General features: G+C 37.3%; 1 protein-coding gene across 1 annotated transcript; it reads left to right on the top strand.

Annotated features, from left to right (window-relative positions):
- Nucleotides 1-9,532: 9,532 nt before the first annotated feature.
- LOC130043893 (olfactory receptor 4A15-like) lies at nt 9,533-10,450 on the top strand. The gene has a single exon (XM_056136397.1). The coding sequence runs from the start codon at nt 9,533-9,535 to the stop codon at nt 10,448-10,450; it is 918 nt and encodes a 305-aa protein (XP_055992372.1).
- The last annotated feature ends 7,374 nt before the right edge of the window (nt 10,451-17,824 follow it).

Genomic DNA, 17,824 nt, shown 5'->3' with positions numbered 1-17,824 from the left:
CTTGAGTGTAGTGTGATACTCCCAGCATAGCTTTTTCGATTCCTCTTTGGGACACCCAAATCGCGTTCTTGTCCTGTTTTCATAGGGCCCGTGTCTCTGAGGCATATGTTAGCACAGGAAGAATGGTAGAGTCTAAAAGATGTGTGAAGAGCTGGAGGTTCTTTGTCCTCTTAACAACTTCTTTGACACTATTTTTATTTTATTTTATTTTTTGCCTTTTCTAAATAATATTTTTAAAAAATTTTTTTTAGTGAAACAGCATGAGGTACAGTTGTATACTTACAATTTTTTGTGCTTGGGTTTCAATTATACAATGACTGAGTACCCATCCCTTAACCAGTGCCCATTTTCTACCACCACTGATCCCAGTAACCCTCCCCCCCCCCATCCCATCCTGTCTCTGTGGAAGGACATTCCCATTTGTTCTCTCCTCCTTTTGGGAGCTGTGGTTTGCAAAAGAGGCAATGAGTGGAAATAATTTCGGTCTATGGTCTACTTTCAGCATGCATCTCCCATCCTGGGAGAATCCTTCCAACACCCTTCATTTGGTGCTCCCTTCTCTATCTGAGATGCCTTTACCCCTCGAGTGTGAGCTTGCCTCGAAGCCTTGGAGAGAACCTCCTGGTATTTATCACAGCTGTTCTTGGGTGTTAGTCTCTTATTTTGTTTATGTACCGCAGATGAATGTAATCTTTGTATGTCTGTCCTCTCTTTCTGACTCATATCGCTTAGCATGATACTTTCCATGTTGTACCACTTGTATGTAAATCTCATTAGTTCATCTTTTCTAACAGCTACATAGTAATACATTGTGTAGATGTACCAAAGTTTCTTTAACCAGTCATCTGTTCTTGGGCACTAAGGTTTGTTCTAGATTGTGGTTATTGTAAAGAGTGCTGCAATGAAAAAACAAGTGCAGATGTCACTTTGACTATACTTTTTGCTTCTCTGGGATGTATTTCCAAGAGTGGTATTGCTGGGTCAAATGGGAGCTCTATTTTTAATTTTTTGAGAATCGTACATACTGTTTTTAAAAAGGGTTGAACAAGTCGGCATTCCCACCAGCAGTGAAGGAGTGTTCCTTTATCGCCACATCTGCGCCAACACAGGGTGGTTTTGTTCTTGTGGATGTGGGCCCGTCTCTGTGGTGTGAAACGATATCTCATTGTTGCTTTGATCTGCATCATCTCCCTGTTGATTAATGATGTAGAGCATTTTCTCATGTGCCTTTTAGCCATTTGAATTTCTTCATTGAGAAATTTTCTGTTCATTTTGTCACCCCTTTTTTGATGGGGATGGATGTTTTCTTCTTGTGGAGTTCAACCAGTACTTTGTATATCCTTGATATCAACCCCTTGTCGGATGTGTATTCAGCGAGTATCCTTTCCCATTCTGTAGACTGTCTTTTTTTTTTTGCCACTGTTTCTTTTGATGTGCAGAAGTTTCTTAGTTTAAGATAGTCCCATTTGTCTATCTCTGTTTTCACTTGCTTGGTCAGTAGCGAGACATCTTTGAAGATACCATTAGCTTCAATGCCATAGAAGGTTTTGCCAACTGTGTCTTCAATATACTTTATGGATTCTGGTTTGATGTTGAGGTCTTCAATCCATTTTGATCTTAGTTTAGTATATGCTGTTAGAGATCTGAGCCCATGTTTTGAATGTAGCTGTCCAGTTTTGTCAGCAAAATTTAAGAGGCTTTTCTTGCTTCACTTCACATTTCTTACTCCCTTGTCAAAGATTAGATGATCATATGTTTGCGGGGGATGTCTGTATATCCAACCCCATTCCATTGCTGCTCTGCCTTTGTTTAAGTACCATGCTGTTTTAATTATTACTTCTTTGTAGTTTAGTTTGAACTTTGGGGGGATAATTCCTTCCATTTTTCTTTTTTCCAAGAATTGCTTTAGGTATTCTCGGGGGCTTATTGTTCCATATGAATTTCAGGAGTGTTTGCTCCATTTCTTTGAAGAATGTCACGGGTATTGTTATAAGAATTTCATTGAATTTGTACAATGCTTTGGGGAGTATTGCCATTTTTACTATGTTAATTCTCCTGGCCAATGAGCCGGGGATATCTTTCCATTTTTTCGTGTCCTCTTTTATTTCCTAAAGTACCATTTTGTAGTTTTCTTTGCAGAGGTCCTTTACTCCCTTAGTTAAGGTGATTCCAAGGTACTTAATTTTGGGGGGGGGGGCACAATTTTGAACAGGATTTTTTTCATGTCACTTTCTCTCTATTTGCTTATAGGAAAGTCATAGACTTTTGCGGATTGATTTTATAGCCTGCAACTTTATTATACAAGTCTATTGTTTCTAGGAGTTTCTTGGTAGAGGTTTTAGGGTTCTCTAAGTATAGTGTCATATCATCTGCGAATAGTGACAGCTTAATTTCTTCCTTTCCTACCTGAATGCCCTTAACATCTTTTTCTTGCCTAACCGCTATTAAAAGTACTTCCAGTACTATATTGAACAGCAATGGAGAGAGTGGGCATCCTTGTTTCATCCATGATCTTAGAGGGAAGGCTTTCAATTTTTCCCCATTGAGTATGATGCTTGTATTGTCTTATCACCTCTTGATATATTAGATCAACAAGAACAAAACTCAGCAAGGAAACTTTGGCTTTGAAGGAAGAAATAGAAGAGAAAGGGCTTAATGATCTATACAGGGCTTTACACCCTCAAAAGAAAGAATATGCATTCCTTTCCAGTGCACGCAGAACATTTTCCAAAATAGACCATGTGCTAGGACACAAAACATACCTCAATAGAATCAGGAAGATAGAAATAGTATCAACAATCTTTTCAGACATAGAAGTGAATCACACACAGACACAGAGAACCAAATCAAACCTTTGGAAAGGAAACAACTCAATGTTGAATAGCAAGTGGGTCAGGAAGGAAGTCAAGGAGGAAATCAAAAGATACCTGGAAACAAATGAGAATGAAGACACGAGCCACCAGAACCTATGGGATGCAGCTAAAGCTGTGTTTAGGGAAAAATTTATAGTTCCTCGATGCTCTTGGCATTCCATGTCGCTCACTTCCTCCTGCATTGTTTTGGTGCTAAGTTGTTCCTCATGTTGAGTTCTCGATCCAGGTACACATAGCTGCTGCATTCAGAGTTGTTTGTTCCGTTGAAAGCAAATGGAATATCAGGAACTAGTTCATTTATCATGAACATTGTCTTGTTGAGATTCAGGTGCAGTCTGACCTTTCCACACTCACTGTCAAATTCGGCCAACATTTGTGCCACTTCGCTAAAGTTCGGTGTTATTAGAACAATGTCATCAGCAAAGCAGAAGTGGTGTAGTTGCTGACTGTCTATCTTCACTCCCATTTCTTCCTATTCCAGTTGTCGCATGACGTTCTTGAGGGTGGCACTGAGAATTTTGGTGAAATGGTATCACCTTGACAAAACCCTCTTTTCATGTCGATGATCACTTCCTTGTGCAATGGTGAGATCCCGGTGGTGAATCCATAATACAGCTTGTCGAGGATCCTGATGTACTGAGTTTGAACACCCTGTTTGCCTAGGGCTTCAATGACCACCTCAGTGTCAACAAAATCAAAGGCCTTCTTTAAATAACAGTAAATTGTAGGTGGGAATAAAAGTTTGTTCAACATTATGAAAAGCGATGTGGAGGTTTCTCTAAGTAATTCAGAGTAGAATTACTACATGATCTTGGAAATCCTGGTGAACAAAAGTCCAGTCCTCAACCAATCATTCCAAGTCACCATTATGAAATAATTTTTGAACCTATTCAAAAGCTCTTCAATCAGCTAAATATAAAAAAGCAAACATATCATGCAACATGAATTGAAATAATTATTCAATCAAGCTCTATTTTCAGGTAATTATATAGGATACCATGGCATTTAACTTTAAAAAAAAGAGCCCCTAGACCATTTGCCAGAAAGAATGCAACAATTTATATGTATATGTATATGTATATGTATATATTATATATTTATTTTTCTACTTTAACAGTATTCCTACTTCCAATACATGTTATTTCTAATGTTTTTAACGTAAGTAATGGCAAGCAAAAGCAAAATGGGATAAAATCAAGTTAAAGGCTCTCACAAAGCAAAATAAAACTACTGTCAAAAGAAAGATAGTATACCAACTGATATATACATAATATGATAACACTGCACTGTAGCACTTTCCTCCCATTGTTCATTGATTTTCTTGAGTGGGCCCAGTGATGTCTCCATTGTGTGACTTGTTACTGTGTTTGGTATATGGAATATGTCACGGGAAGCTTGCCAGTCTCTGCCGTGTGGGTGAGATACTCTTGGTAGCTTGCTGGGCTCTCCGAGAGGGTAGAGGAATCAAACTCGGATCAGCCGGGTCAGCCACCTGCAAGGCAAATGCCCTACCCACTGTGCTATTGTTGCAGCCCTATATCATATATGTAAAGGCCCTCCCGTTGATCGTCGATTTGCTCGAGCAGGCCCAGTAACGTCTCCATTAGAGACTTTGTTGTTACTGTGTTTGGCATATCGAATACTCTCGGTAGCTTGCCGGGCTCTCCGAGAGGGGCGGAGGAATTGAACTCGGATCGGCCATGTTGGCCGCTTGTAAGGCAAACGCCCTACCGCTGTGCTATCGCTCCAGCATCATATATGTAAATTTTATATATATATATATATAAAATGTATTTTTAAGGGACTAATACCAAAAATAAATAAAGAATTTAACAACTCAACAATTGAAAAAGAAGCAATCTGGTTGAAGCTGGGCAAAAGATCTGAATAACCACTACTTTATAAAAATGATTTAGGTGTCCAGTCTTGCTCCTTTCCTCCCTTCTTCCTTTCCTCTCAATATTCTTTCTTCCCTTCCCTCTTTACTCTTCTTTTCTCCTTTCCTCCTCCCTTCCTTTTAATACCTGGTTGTGTTCAGTGTTTACTCCTAGTTCTATGCTCAGGATTCACTCTTGGCAATGTTCATGGAATCACGTGGTTCCCGGTATCAAACCTGGGTTGCTGTACAAAGTTGTACAAATTTGTACATGGTAAAATAATTTCTACAGTGCATTTGTATATAAGAATGTGTTTTACACTTTAACTTGCAGAATATTGTATGTCAATAGAGTAGCAGCGAAGTTGGGAAAACTCAAAAATAAATTTAGATTTAAAAATAATAAAATTCTGTGAATGATAGATTATTTTTTCATATGCTGTATATATGGTTATTTTGGGGGGTGCAGTAGTGGAAGCAGAAAATAACAGTGTAAACAATGGATATATTCGTATTTCTGATTATATCTTCTACTTTCTAAGGAATGTGAATCAGGAAAGGATCTGGGAAGTTCTTGAGATCTGTAGTTGTTTTCTTGTTTTTCTAAAACTTTATGTATGTGTGTCCTGCTAAGATATCCCCAGTGACAAATGACCAAGTTTATTTTATACAGACATAACCTTGCCTTGCACGCAGCCAACATGGCCGACCCAAGTTCGATTCCTCCGCTCCTCTCGGAGAGCCCGGCAAGCTACCGAGAGTATCTCACCCGCACGGCAGAGCCTGGCAAGCTCCCCATGATGTATTCGATATGCCAAACACAGTAACCACAAAGTCTCCAATGGAAACATTACTGGACCCGCTCGAGCAAATCGACGAACAACGGGAGGGCCTTTACCTTTACCTTAACCCATGCACAATAACCTACCCTCTGAGAAAATCAAAGATGACAAATGGTATGAAGAAGAGAACTCTGATCTATAAATAAGTTTGATCACTGTGAAGAAAGTCTTTGTTAGATCAAACTGAAGGCTATGCAGCAATCTGAAATCTGACATATATTTCCTTTTCTTCAAAAAATTTGTGATAATCATGATGAATAAATTACTATTTCTGTATGTTACTAATGTTTCCCTAATGAAATGTATGCTATGTGATATTATTACATTTGTGAGATGAAACTCATGTTTATTAGGATAAGTAATATATAAGGAAGTAAGCAAAAATATCTGTCACTGTCACTGTCCTCCCGTTGTTCATCGATTTTCTCGAGCGGGCCCAGTAATGTCTCCATTATGAGACTTTGTTGTTACTGTGTTTGGCATATCAAATATGTCATGGGTAGCTTGCCAGGCTTCATCGTGAGGGTTGGATACTCTCGGTAGCTCGCCGGGCTCTCTGAGAGGGGCGGAAGAATCGAACTCGGGTTAGCCATACCATAGGGTGTTTGTTGTGCAAGGCGAACACCCTACCCACTGTGCTGTCACTCTAGCCCAAGCAAAAAATAAAGAATTTATTATAATTCTTTTCTAAATTTACTTAAAAAAGAAAATTTATTCTCATCTTCTCTAAGTCAGATATCTGTAATGAAATGGTTTAAATAGGTATATTATAATTTTTTTTATAAATAAATGCTTTTAATTCTTTGAAAGTCATTGATGTAAGCATAGTAGTTTTAAGATATTTTATTTCTATCCACTGGAATTTTCCTTTTTGTGATTGAGCTCATTTTTCTTTAGTGATTGGCCTCCCCAGAGAACACATAAGTCCTATTTTATGTGATGATTATCCTAGCAGCATCTCTGGAGGAGGAGAGTAAACTTAGAACTAAAATTAGGTCCCAATGAATTTAATTAGGGAAGAATCATCCATGGAGATGAGCCAAGTGAATTAACTTACAGTATGTACTCTTGTTCAAATGTAGACAAGGTGTTTATAGATCTTTTCCCTTACCTCAGAGAGTGTGTCATATATCAGTGCTTGAAAGGATTTCTGAAGAAATGCAATGATGAATTCAAATCATATGTATCATACATTAGATATTTTGTATTTTTAAGGCAAGTCAAAGTTCGGCTATGTGTTATGGTGGTAACTGGTCATTATAATTCTTTCCAGGGAACAAGTTCAAAGTTATTTCTCTGCCTCAATTTTATTGTTAAAAATATAAATGTCTGGAGATTTATCCAAAATCAATCAAAATTTTTCTTTTACAAAGTGGACTTTCAGCTTGCCCTCTAAGTTCTCTCTTCAATATGAATCACATTTCCTTGTCTCTCTGAGGGTTTTTTGTTTGTTTGTTTTGCTTGGAATTTTTTTACTCTGGAAAAGTCTCTGTTCTCTCTTGAACATATTTCTTCTTTTTCTCTCCCATATTTCTAAGTAAGTCTTGTTCAGTAAGAACTACCTTGCTTCACTATTTCACTTCCTTCTGAAATTCTTTCTTTGTGAGGAAAAAACGACATATCTGCAATGCTGGTGCTGAGGCTGGGACTGACTTGATTTAGGCCAGGCATTTCCCAGGGCTCTGAGAACGAAGGTGTGTCCAGGGTAAAGGTGTAAACACTTTTCTGGAGCTGACCTTCTTTGTTTCCCACTTTACAAAGCTCCCTACACATATTTCCTAAATAAACCAATTTTCCTTTACTAAAAATGAAAAAGAAAACAGCAGATATTTTTTCTAACTAAAAATGTTCAGTTAGTATTTGTTTTTCATAAGGAAAAATGCTGATGGCAATACAATTTGGGATCTCTTTGGTCAGATCCTTTGAGTGGGTGTAAACTATTTGTATTTATTTTGAAAATCCTGATATTCTAAAGGTGATATTTGCAAAACGACTGAAATGAATTTCATTATTTTTCAGGCATAGAAAAAGTTGGTCACCTGGATACAATTTAAGGAGTGATGTTGGTGCCTGCATTTTACTTCTCTCTGTATACAGAGATGGCATTTCTGTTTGAAGTGCAAGGGAGAACCCCACCATTCAGCAGGTAGGTGGAATGTTTGTCTCATCAGAGTTACAGGAGTATTTTAAAAAAATTTATTAAATCACTGTGAGATATAGTTACAAAGTTTTCATGTTTAAGTTTCAGTCATACAATGGTCAAAGACCCATCCCTCAACCAGTGCACATTCTGAACCACCAATGTCCCCAGTATACCTCACCCCCCTTTCCAACTCTTCCCCCTTCCTCCATGGCAGACAATGTCCCCCATACTCTCTCTCTTGAGAACTTGTTTGGAGGTTCTAGCTGGTTCTATCTGGAGCGATAGCACAGCGGGTAGGGCATTTGCCTTGCATGAATGCTGACACGGGTTCGATTCCTCTGTCCTTCTTAGAGCTACTGAGAGTATCCGCCCACATGGCAGAGGCCGGCAAGCTCCCTGTGGCATATTCAATATGCCAAAAACAGTAAAAACAAGTCTCACAATGGAGACATTACTGGTGTCTGCTCTAGCCAAAATCCATGACCAATGGGAGGACAGTGCTACAGTGCTACTCTCTCTCTGTTTTTGGGCAATATGGTTTGCAATATAGACACTGATAGGTTATAATTTTTCGTCCTTTATCTACTTTCAGACCACATATCCCATCTCCAACGATTCCTTCAACCATCGTTGTCTTAGTGAACACTGCTCTATTCCAGCTGCCCTTCTCTGGCTAATGAGACAGGCTTCCAAATATGGGGCAATATTTACAGGAACATTTTTAATTCAATGGCTTCTGAACTAGTCTTTTCACTTTCCAAGAAACAAACTGGCATTTGAAAATTCATAGTTTCTTCAAAAGTTCAGTGGGGTTATGATGATACACCTTGTAAGCACCTGAGCTGAATTATAACTAAGATATTTGGAGACTGACTTAGCTTTGCAATGTATTCTTGGTTATTTTCATATTATGATCATTGATCATGATTTTTATTGATCTAACATACGTATTCTTTTATTTTGGGGTTTCAACTCCCTGTAATGAGGTTCTCAGTGGCAACCAGAACTGTTCTCTGTAGGACATGGGAATTCTGTAGTTCCAGAGGTGAAAACCAGGACCTTACACCTGCAAAGCATCAGTTGAACCACTTGAACCAGACCCTTACATCAGGGTTTTAATTCTTAAAACTAAATTTAACTATGACTATTTGGGTATATCTCAGGGACCTCTTCTAAATAATCTGTTATGTGTTGAAAGAAAGTCATTATACTTACTTTATTTTAAACAAAGTCACAAAGGTATTTATGATTGAATTTCTGGCATATCATGTTCCAACAACAATACGTTCACCCAGTATCCACTACAATCCACTAAAGACCCCAGTTTTGCTCCTTTCCCCAGTCTGTCTCTCTGGCTGCCACATTTCTCCTCCACCATCATCCTGGTGTGCATTTCCCTAATTTATCCTCCTCCCACCCCATGCCCCTGCCACTAGCACCCCCATGACAAGCTTTGAATGAAGACCAGTTTTCCTGATTTTTCCTTTCTATTGCTTTTGGGCATTTGATATTCCCCTTCAAAATTTGTTTATATCCTGCATATGAGAAAGAACATAGTGAGTCTATTCTCCTCCCTCTTATTGATTTCACTCAATTTCAGTCAATGAATACTCTTCAGATCCAAGCATGTAGCAGTGAATTGCTTGAGTTCAACATTTTTCTACAGCCAAGTAGTTCATTGTACCAATTCTTTGAGTGGAAAAAAAAATATCTTAAAATTTCGGAATGTCACACTAAATATTATCATTACAGCTAATTTTTTTTCCTGACCTCTACAAAGAGACAGACAGAAGAACCAATGGAGCAAAGGAACAACGTGACTGAGTTTGTCCTCTTGGGGCTCACTCAGAGCATCCAAGGTCAGAAGATATTATTTGTTGTCTTCTTGCTGTGCTACATTGTGACAATGGTGGGGAACCTACTCATTGTCGTGACTGTGATGGTCAGTCCAACCCTGGATGCTCCTATGTACTTCTTTCTTGGCAACTTATCATTCATGGATGCCATTTATTCAACTGCAATCACCCCTAATATGATTATAGACTTGCTCTGTGTGAAGAAAACCATTTCCTTCCATGCTTGCATGTGTCAGCTTTTTGTGGCACACTTATCTGGGGGTTCTGAGATTATACTCCTGGTGGCCATGGCCTATGACCGCTATGTGGCCATCTGTAAGCCCTTGCATTATTCAACAATTATGAATAAACAAAAGTGTATGTTGTTGCTGCTGTTGTCCTGGTCTGGGGGCTTTTTGCATGCTGTAGTTAAACTCTTTTCTGTTTACAAACTTCCCTTTTGTGGCCCTAATGTCATTGACCATTTTGGCTGTGACATGTACCCCTTATTAAAACTTGCCTGTACTGATACCTATATTATTGGTCTCACTGTGATTGCCAATGATGGGACGATTTGTGTGGTCATCTTTGTGCTCTTGCTCATTTCCTATGGGGTTATTTTGCGCTCCCTAAAGAATGTTAGTCAGGAAGGGAAACGTAAAGCCTTGTCTACCTGTGGTTCCCACATTACTGTGGTGGTCCTTTTCTTTGTCCCCTGCATTTTTATGTATGTGAGACCTCCTACCACCTTACCTATCGATAAATCCTTGACTGTGTTTTACACTGTTGTCACCCCCTTGTTGAACCCACTAATCTATACTCTGAGAAATGCAGAAATTAAAAATGCCATGAGAAAGCTCTGGACCAGAAAAAGAAAATGAGCCTTTGGGGGAAGGGGGTGGGGACAAAAAGTATTAACTCTGATAGTAAAGAATTATTCCTCCCGTTGGCCCGTGTGAATATTTGTAGTAATTTTCTTCTAATAATCTGGGAATAATATCATTTTATGTGAATACTTTAAAACATCTAATATATATTTTAAAGATGTTTATATATTTTTAGTTAGATAGGTACACATCTTATTTTTTTTGTATTCTAGATACTTTCTAAATGTTTTATTTTGGATATTTTGCATAGAAAACTCAGATTTAAAGATGATTTAGATAATGTAAATCATAAATACAGTGAGTTTACTACACGAATTGAATAAACAAGGGAGATTGCATAAAAATAAATAGCATTTATTTTTAAAGTTCAAAATTTATTTTCTTAAGTGTAGCTTTTTTATGTGTTATATTTTCTTAGTACATTATCTTTCCAGATTTTACAGTATCTGGTAACACTTCCTTAGTTTTTGAAATAGCCTTATGTATTTTTTTAAAGATACATTTATTTTATTTGTAAGCTTCAGTCAAAATTTAACTGGAGTTTGTAAATCACATGCCACATCAAGAAAAATTACTTCCTTAAGCCTTATGTATATTTTGTTCTTTATAATGTTTCACAGTCTTCTATATGACTTCTTTTTACAAATAAAATGTACAATCTTTAATCCTTTAGATTTCTATGTGCAGTTGAAAATGACACAATTATTTATGTGATACTAATTTCAAGAAGGAATCAATTAATGACAGTCTTGATTCTCATTGGTGAAACTCAGATTATTGAGTCATAAGGAGTTCAGAATATATGTTTTATTTGACAATATCTCATTTATAAGATGCTCTCTTACTTAATCATGCTTGAAAATGATAGTTTGTGCTTCCAGGGGAATTGGAAGTATGTGATGGAAGGATTTCCTGATATCATTTTCTTACTTAATCTAGATTCATTAGTGGCTAAGACTATGTGTTATAGATAATTTTTCACTTGAAAATCTTCTAATAAAACCATACATCATAATTTTTATCCACATGATGGAAATTTCTTATTTCATCTCAATGTTTTCCCAAACAAAGCTATTTTATACTGTATGTTTGATAATATCCCAGTTCATATAATTGAGTATACCAGCTGTAGACATATCTGTAGATTGAATATTTGCATTCAAAAAATTTCTAAGTTAAATCCTTTATGAAGAGATGATTTTTGTTTATTTATTTGTTTATTTTTTTGTTGGCTTTTTGGGCCACACCAGCGATGCTAAGGGGTTACTTCAGGCTCTATACTCAGGAACTATTCCTGTTGGTGTTTAGGGACCATATGGGATGCTGAGGATCAAACCTGGGTTGGTTATGTGCAAGGCAAATGCCCTACCCACTATTGCTCCAGCCCTGAGGATGATCTTTAGAGATAGGATCTTTGGGGACATGATTAGGTTACAAAGATGGATCTCTTATTCATGTTTTTAGTTCCTTTATTACAGAGACCCCAGAAAGAAAAGAGGAAGAAGAATCATTAAAGTGAATAAAAGGGGTCAATTTTATGACAAAAGATATAGTTAAACTTTAATGAACTTATGTTGTATGTACAAATGTTGACTTTTAATGCTGCATACCTGAACTGTAACATTATACAACAATTTTACATTAATAAAATTGTTTTAAAATTTAAATTAATATGAGCTGGAGCAATAGCACAGCAGCAGGGTGTTTGCCTTGCATGCAGTCCTCCTGGCCGAGCCGGGTTCGATTCCTCCGCCCCTCTCAGACAGCCCTGCAAACTACCGAGAGTATTGCGCCCACACAACAAAGCCTGGCAAGCTACCCGTGATGTATTCAATATGCCAAACACAGTAACAAGAAGTCTCAAAATGGAGATGTTACTGGGCCTGCTCGAACAAATCGATGAACAACAGGAGGACCCAGGAGGATTTACTGGAATCTTCTGCCTTTTGTGACTAATGAAGATGATTACTTATGAAACTAGAATGCACTTCCTCAGCAGAAGCTGAATCATCTGTCACTTCAGTTGGACTTTCTGGCACTAAAACTGAGAGAAATACGTGTTTAGCCACCCATTCTCTGGAATTCTATACTAGCAGCTGCATAGAAAAGACAGACATTGTTTTTATTTAAATTTTCTTTTATTATTTTAGATGATGAGATAAAAATCTTCTGGGTTCATTGGTTTACAAGCTGTTTGAAGTTAGGGAAAGTTGCTAGAAGTATTTGAGTTGTCAGTTACTTGAGCTACGTCTGGAACATGGAACATACCCCCACAAACTTGGTCAGTCAATTGTATTTTTGAATTATTGGAATGAGAATTTTCAGTTAAAACTGTTGATGAGATATTCCTAGATTAGCTATATCAATCGATGTATACATGTAAATAGCTATCAACAGTTATTCTTATTTGATATCTTCTACAATATTTTCACACTATTTAGTTATAACTATGGTTATTTTTCCATAAATTTGTTGTATATTAATATTATTTTACTTTTATCCACCATATCACTCTTGTAAATTCTATTTTCTCCCTATACTTTATAAATTTTAATATTGGTCTTAAAAAATTCTTGTAAAACATTTTTTGTTTAATTCATCTAGACTTATATTTGTACCCATGAGAAAATATCTAAACATGTTTTTGCAAGGAAGTAAAATAACCTGCCAACATTATTATTAATTCCAATATAAATTCAGTTGTCTTCTTTTGGAAATGTAAAATTTCTTACCCTTAGAAGTTTCAGTTGTGAGTAAGGTGTATTTTGTACTTTTCCTCTTTTTCCTTTTTATCATCTTCCTCCTTACAGACTAATTTCTCCTTCTTCTTTGGTGTTTTTTCCTAAAATAACAAGTTTTAGAGGTCAAATATTTCATTTTTTTTTTCTTTTTGGCAATACTCAGAACTGACTTGTGGCTTTGAGCTCATGAATTACTCCTGATAGTGCTCAGGGGACCATACTAGATGCTGAGGATGAAACTCAGGTTGGCCACATGCAAGGCAAGAGCCCTACCTGCTATAATATCTCTCCAGCCTCTTTAAATATTTTTAACAGAAAAATAAGTTTTACTTTAAAGAAATCAAATCTAAAGTTTAGAATTGAAAAATATATTAAATTAAAAATGCTCATAACAAAATGGAGATCAAGAGGAAAAGAATCACTAAACTTGTAAATTGACGGAGGGATTATACAGCGAGTAGGGCGTTTGCCTTGCACGTGGTTGATCTGGGTTCGATTCTTCCGTCCCTCTCAGAGAGCCCAGCAAGCTACCAAGAGTATTCCATCTGCACAGCAAAGCCTGGCAAGCTACCCGTGATGTATTTGGTATGCCAAAAACAGTAACAAGTCTCACATTGAAGATATTATTGGTGCCCACTTGAGTAAATCGATGAACAACGGGAGAACAGTACTACAGTGCTACATATTCTAAGTATTTATATTTAGTTGCAAAACTCTTTTTTATCACGGTTATCAATACATAAAACCTTTTCTGGGAAATGATTTCAGCCATTTATTTGATAGTTATAAATATATCAAAATCTGTTTTATTAGTCTGTTTTTGGTCTGTTTGGCAAAAAAACAAAAACAAAAACAAAACTATGAATAAGTTCACAAAGTCTAATTCCAAAAAGGAAAGTCTCTTAAAAGGAATGATTAACTACAACCAGACTTACTGTGTCAAGGAACATTGTGCAATTTAACGCAAGAAGATGATTCTATCCCCATTCCAATAAAGCCTGTTAGCTGAACTTCACAAATACCAAATTCTCACCATTTTGGGGTGGTGGAACAACAAACAGAATGTCATAAGTATTTTTTGATAAAAGTTTTAGGGGTGTTTTGCAATGTTTGAAAAGTTTTCACAAAAATATGCTTTGCTTCTTTGATGCTTTATAGTTATTTATTTGCTTGTCTGATTGTTTTTTGACCATAATTGGCAATAATCATGGGTAACTTTTTGTTCTGCACTCAGGAATCACTCTTAGTGGTGCTCAGTGTACCACATGGGATGTTGGGGTAGAATCCAAGTTGACTGCATGCAAGGCAAGTACCCTACCCGCTATACCTCTCCAGCCCTGACTTCATATTTATTTTGAGTAAAATGGCACATTTAATATTTTATTTTCTCACTTAGGAAAGACATATAGTTTGAAGATTTGATTGATAACTTAATATCAAAAACTTAGAGAGTATACATAAATCTCCTCTTTTTTATTTAAAAGAACTATCCTTTTACTTATTTTTCTTATATATATTTTATTCACATTTCAATTAATCAATAAGAAGGGGATAACTTCAAACTGTACTACAAAGCAGTAATAATTAAAACAGCATGGTACTGGAATAAAGGCAGAACTACAGACCAATGGAACAGGGTTGAATACACTGACATCTCCCCTCAATCATATGCTCATCTAATCTTTGATAAAGGTGCAAGTAATGTGAAGTGGAGTAAGGAAAGCCTCTTTAATAAATTATGTTGGCATCACTGGACGGCTACATGCAAAAAAATAGGCTCAGAACTCTGCCTAACACCATGTACAAAAGTAAGATCAAAATGGATTAAAGACCTCAACATCAGACCAGAAACCATAAGGTACATTGAAGATAAAGTTGGCAAAACCCTCCAGGACATTGAAGCTAATGATGGTATCTTCAAAGATGCCACGCCACTGGCCGAGCAAGTGAAAACAGAGATAGATAAATGGGACTATCTTAAACTAAGAAGCTTCTGCACCTCCAAAGAAACAGTGACCAAAATACAAAGACAGTCTACAGAATGGGAAAGGATATTCACCGAATACACATCTGACAAGGGGTTGATATCCAGGATATACAAAATACTGGTTAAACTCCACAAGAAGAAAACATCCAACCCCATCCAAAAATGGGGCAAGGAAATGAACAGAAACTTTCTCAAAGAAGAAATCCGAATGGCAAAAAAGCACATGAGAAAATGCTCTACATCATTAATCATCAGGGAGATGCAGATCAAAACCACAATGAGATACCATCTCACACCTCAGAGACTGGCCCACATTCAAAAGAACAAAAGCAACTGATGCTGGTGTGGATGTGGCGAGAAAGGGACACTCCTTCACTGTTGGTGGGAATGTCCACTGGTTCAGCCCTTCTGGAAAACAGTATTGACGATTCTCAAAAAATTAGAAATTGAGCTCCCATTTGACCCAGCAATACCACTCCTGGGAATATATCCCAGAGAGGCAAAAATGTATAGTCGAAGTGACATCTGCACTTGTTTGTTCATTGCAGCACTCTTTACAATAGCCAGAAACTGGAAGAAACCTGAATGCCCAAGAACAGATGACTGGTTAAAGAAACTTTGGTACATCTACACAATGGAGTACTATGTAGCTGTTAGAAAAGATGAAGTCATGAAATTTACATACAAGTGGTACAATATGGAAAGTATCATGCTAAGCGAAATGAGTCAGAAAGAGAGGGATAGACATAGAAAGATTGCATTCATCTGGGAGATATAAAGTAACAAAGTATGAGATTAATACCCAAGAATAGCTGAGATCAGCACCAGGAGGATTACTCCATAATTTAGAGGCCAGCCGGGTATCCTAGAGGAAAGGGCAGTTCAGATAGAGAAGGGAGCACCAAATAAAGGATGTTTGGAGGATCCTCCCAGGAGGGGAGATGCATGTCGAAAGTAGACTATGGACTGAACATGTTTGCCACTCAATGCCTCTTTTGCAGACCACAACACCCAAAAGGAGAGAGAGAACACAGGGGATTGCCCTGCCACAGAGACAGGGGGGATGGGGGGATGGGGGTGGGAGGGATATTATCCATGGTGGTGGAAAATGGGCACTGGTGGAGGGATGGGTATCTGATCATTGTATAATTGAAACCAAAGCACAAAAAATTGTAAATTTACAACTGTAAGAAAAAATAAAATAAAATAAAGGGAAAAAATTAAAAAAAAAGAAGGGGATAAATGTCTTTTCTTTGCATTAATTATAGCAGAATCCTCAAAGTTATAGGTTTTTTGGACGTTTGTCTTACCTATCAGCCATAGATCTTTATCTTACAACACACAGATAAGTGTATATCTACAAATTCAAATCAGTTCTGACCTCATGTAGTCCTATATTCTCACTTTTAGGTGAATATTTGGTGATTTTAGGTTTATCCTTAAGAGCACATATATATCTATATATGATCATGCATAGAAAACAGATGGCAACATTTCAATAAATATCTGATTAACCACATGAATGCATTTTTATATATACATTTATAAGTATTACCACTGTGTGGTTCCACTGGGACTTGAACCCAGGACCTTCTGTGTGTAAAGCAGGCGTGATAACTGCTACACTATGGGAGCGATAGCACAGCGGGTAGGGCGTTTGCCTTGCATGCAGCCAACATGGCCGACCTGAGCTCTATTCCTCCGCCCCTCTCGGAAAGCCCGGCGAGCTGCTGAGAGTATCTCGCCTGCACGGCAAAGCCTGGCAAGCTCCCTGTGACATATTCGATATGCCAAACACAGTAACAAGTGTCACAATGGAGACGTTACTGTGCTCACTTGAACAAATCAATGAACAATGGGAGACAATAACAGTGACAGTGACATTTAGATGTATGTGCACATGTCCTTGTATGTGTATATTATATGTTCATATAAATACCTGTGTTTATACAGAAGGATGTATGTTTCCTTCCACTGGCCTTTATCTGACCATGTATGAGTTTAGGCAAAACTTGATTGAGCAATTCTTTTATTCCATGTGGTATGATCTGAAGACACTTTGGCATTTACCTGATTATTGCAGAACTTTTAAGTGGAATCAAAGATGAGTTCATTCATAAAAAATGATGCCCTGGAATGAATGGCTGATGAATGTGATCTTCTGGTTCATTTCATTTTCTATACAAATAAAGTCTCTCATATATATGTATATCTTTATATCTCCTAGACATAGTTTTCCCTTTTCTTTCTTATGTAGATACAAAATCTCTCCTTGTAGTTGTTAGACTTATAAAATGGCATTGCAAAGGTTCTGGGACAAAAACAGAAGCTATGAGGTCCAGTTAAGATTCATCCTATATTGACATCAGCTTGATTCAAGGAACTCAAGTTGTAATTTTAGGGGCCAGAGACAGTATAGCAGGCGAGGCCTTGCATGCTGTTGACCTGAGTTTGATTCTGGGCACCGCACTGAGCACTGCTTTGAGGAATCCTGAGTACAGATCCAGAAGTAAGCTGGGTTTAAAGAAGAAAATAATCCCAGATACCCCTAACCTAATAACTTTGGACTTGAGTATCTCTATCTGTATTGCATTTCCCATAATTGCAAAGCCCACTTTATTGTGGTATTAAACAGAAATC

This window comes from Sorex fumeus, unplaced genomic scaffold (genome assembly GCF_029834395.1).
Source record: "Sorex fumeus unplaced genomic scaffold, SorFum_2.1 ptg000007l, whole genome shotgun sequence".
NCBI lineage: Eukaryota > Metazoa > Chordata > Mammalia > Eulipotyphla > Soricidae > Sorex > Sorex fumeus.
The sequence above is the reverse complement of the archived record's forward strand: the minus strand, read 5'-3'. Positions and strand labels throughout refer to the sequence as shown.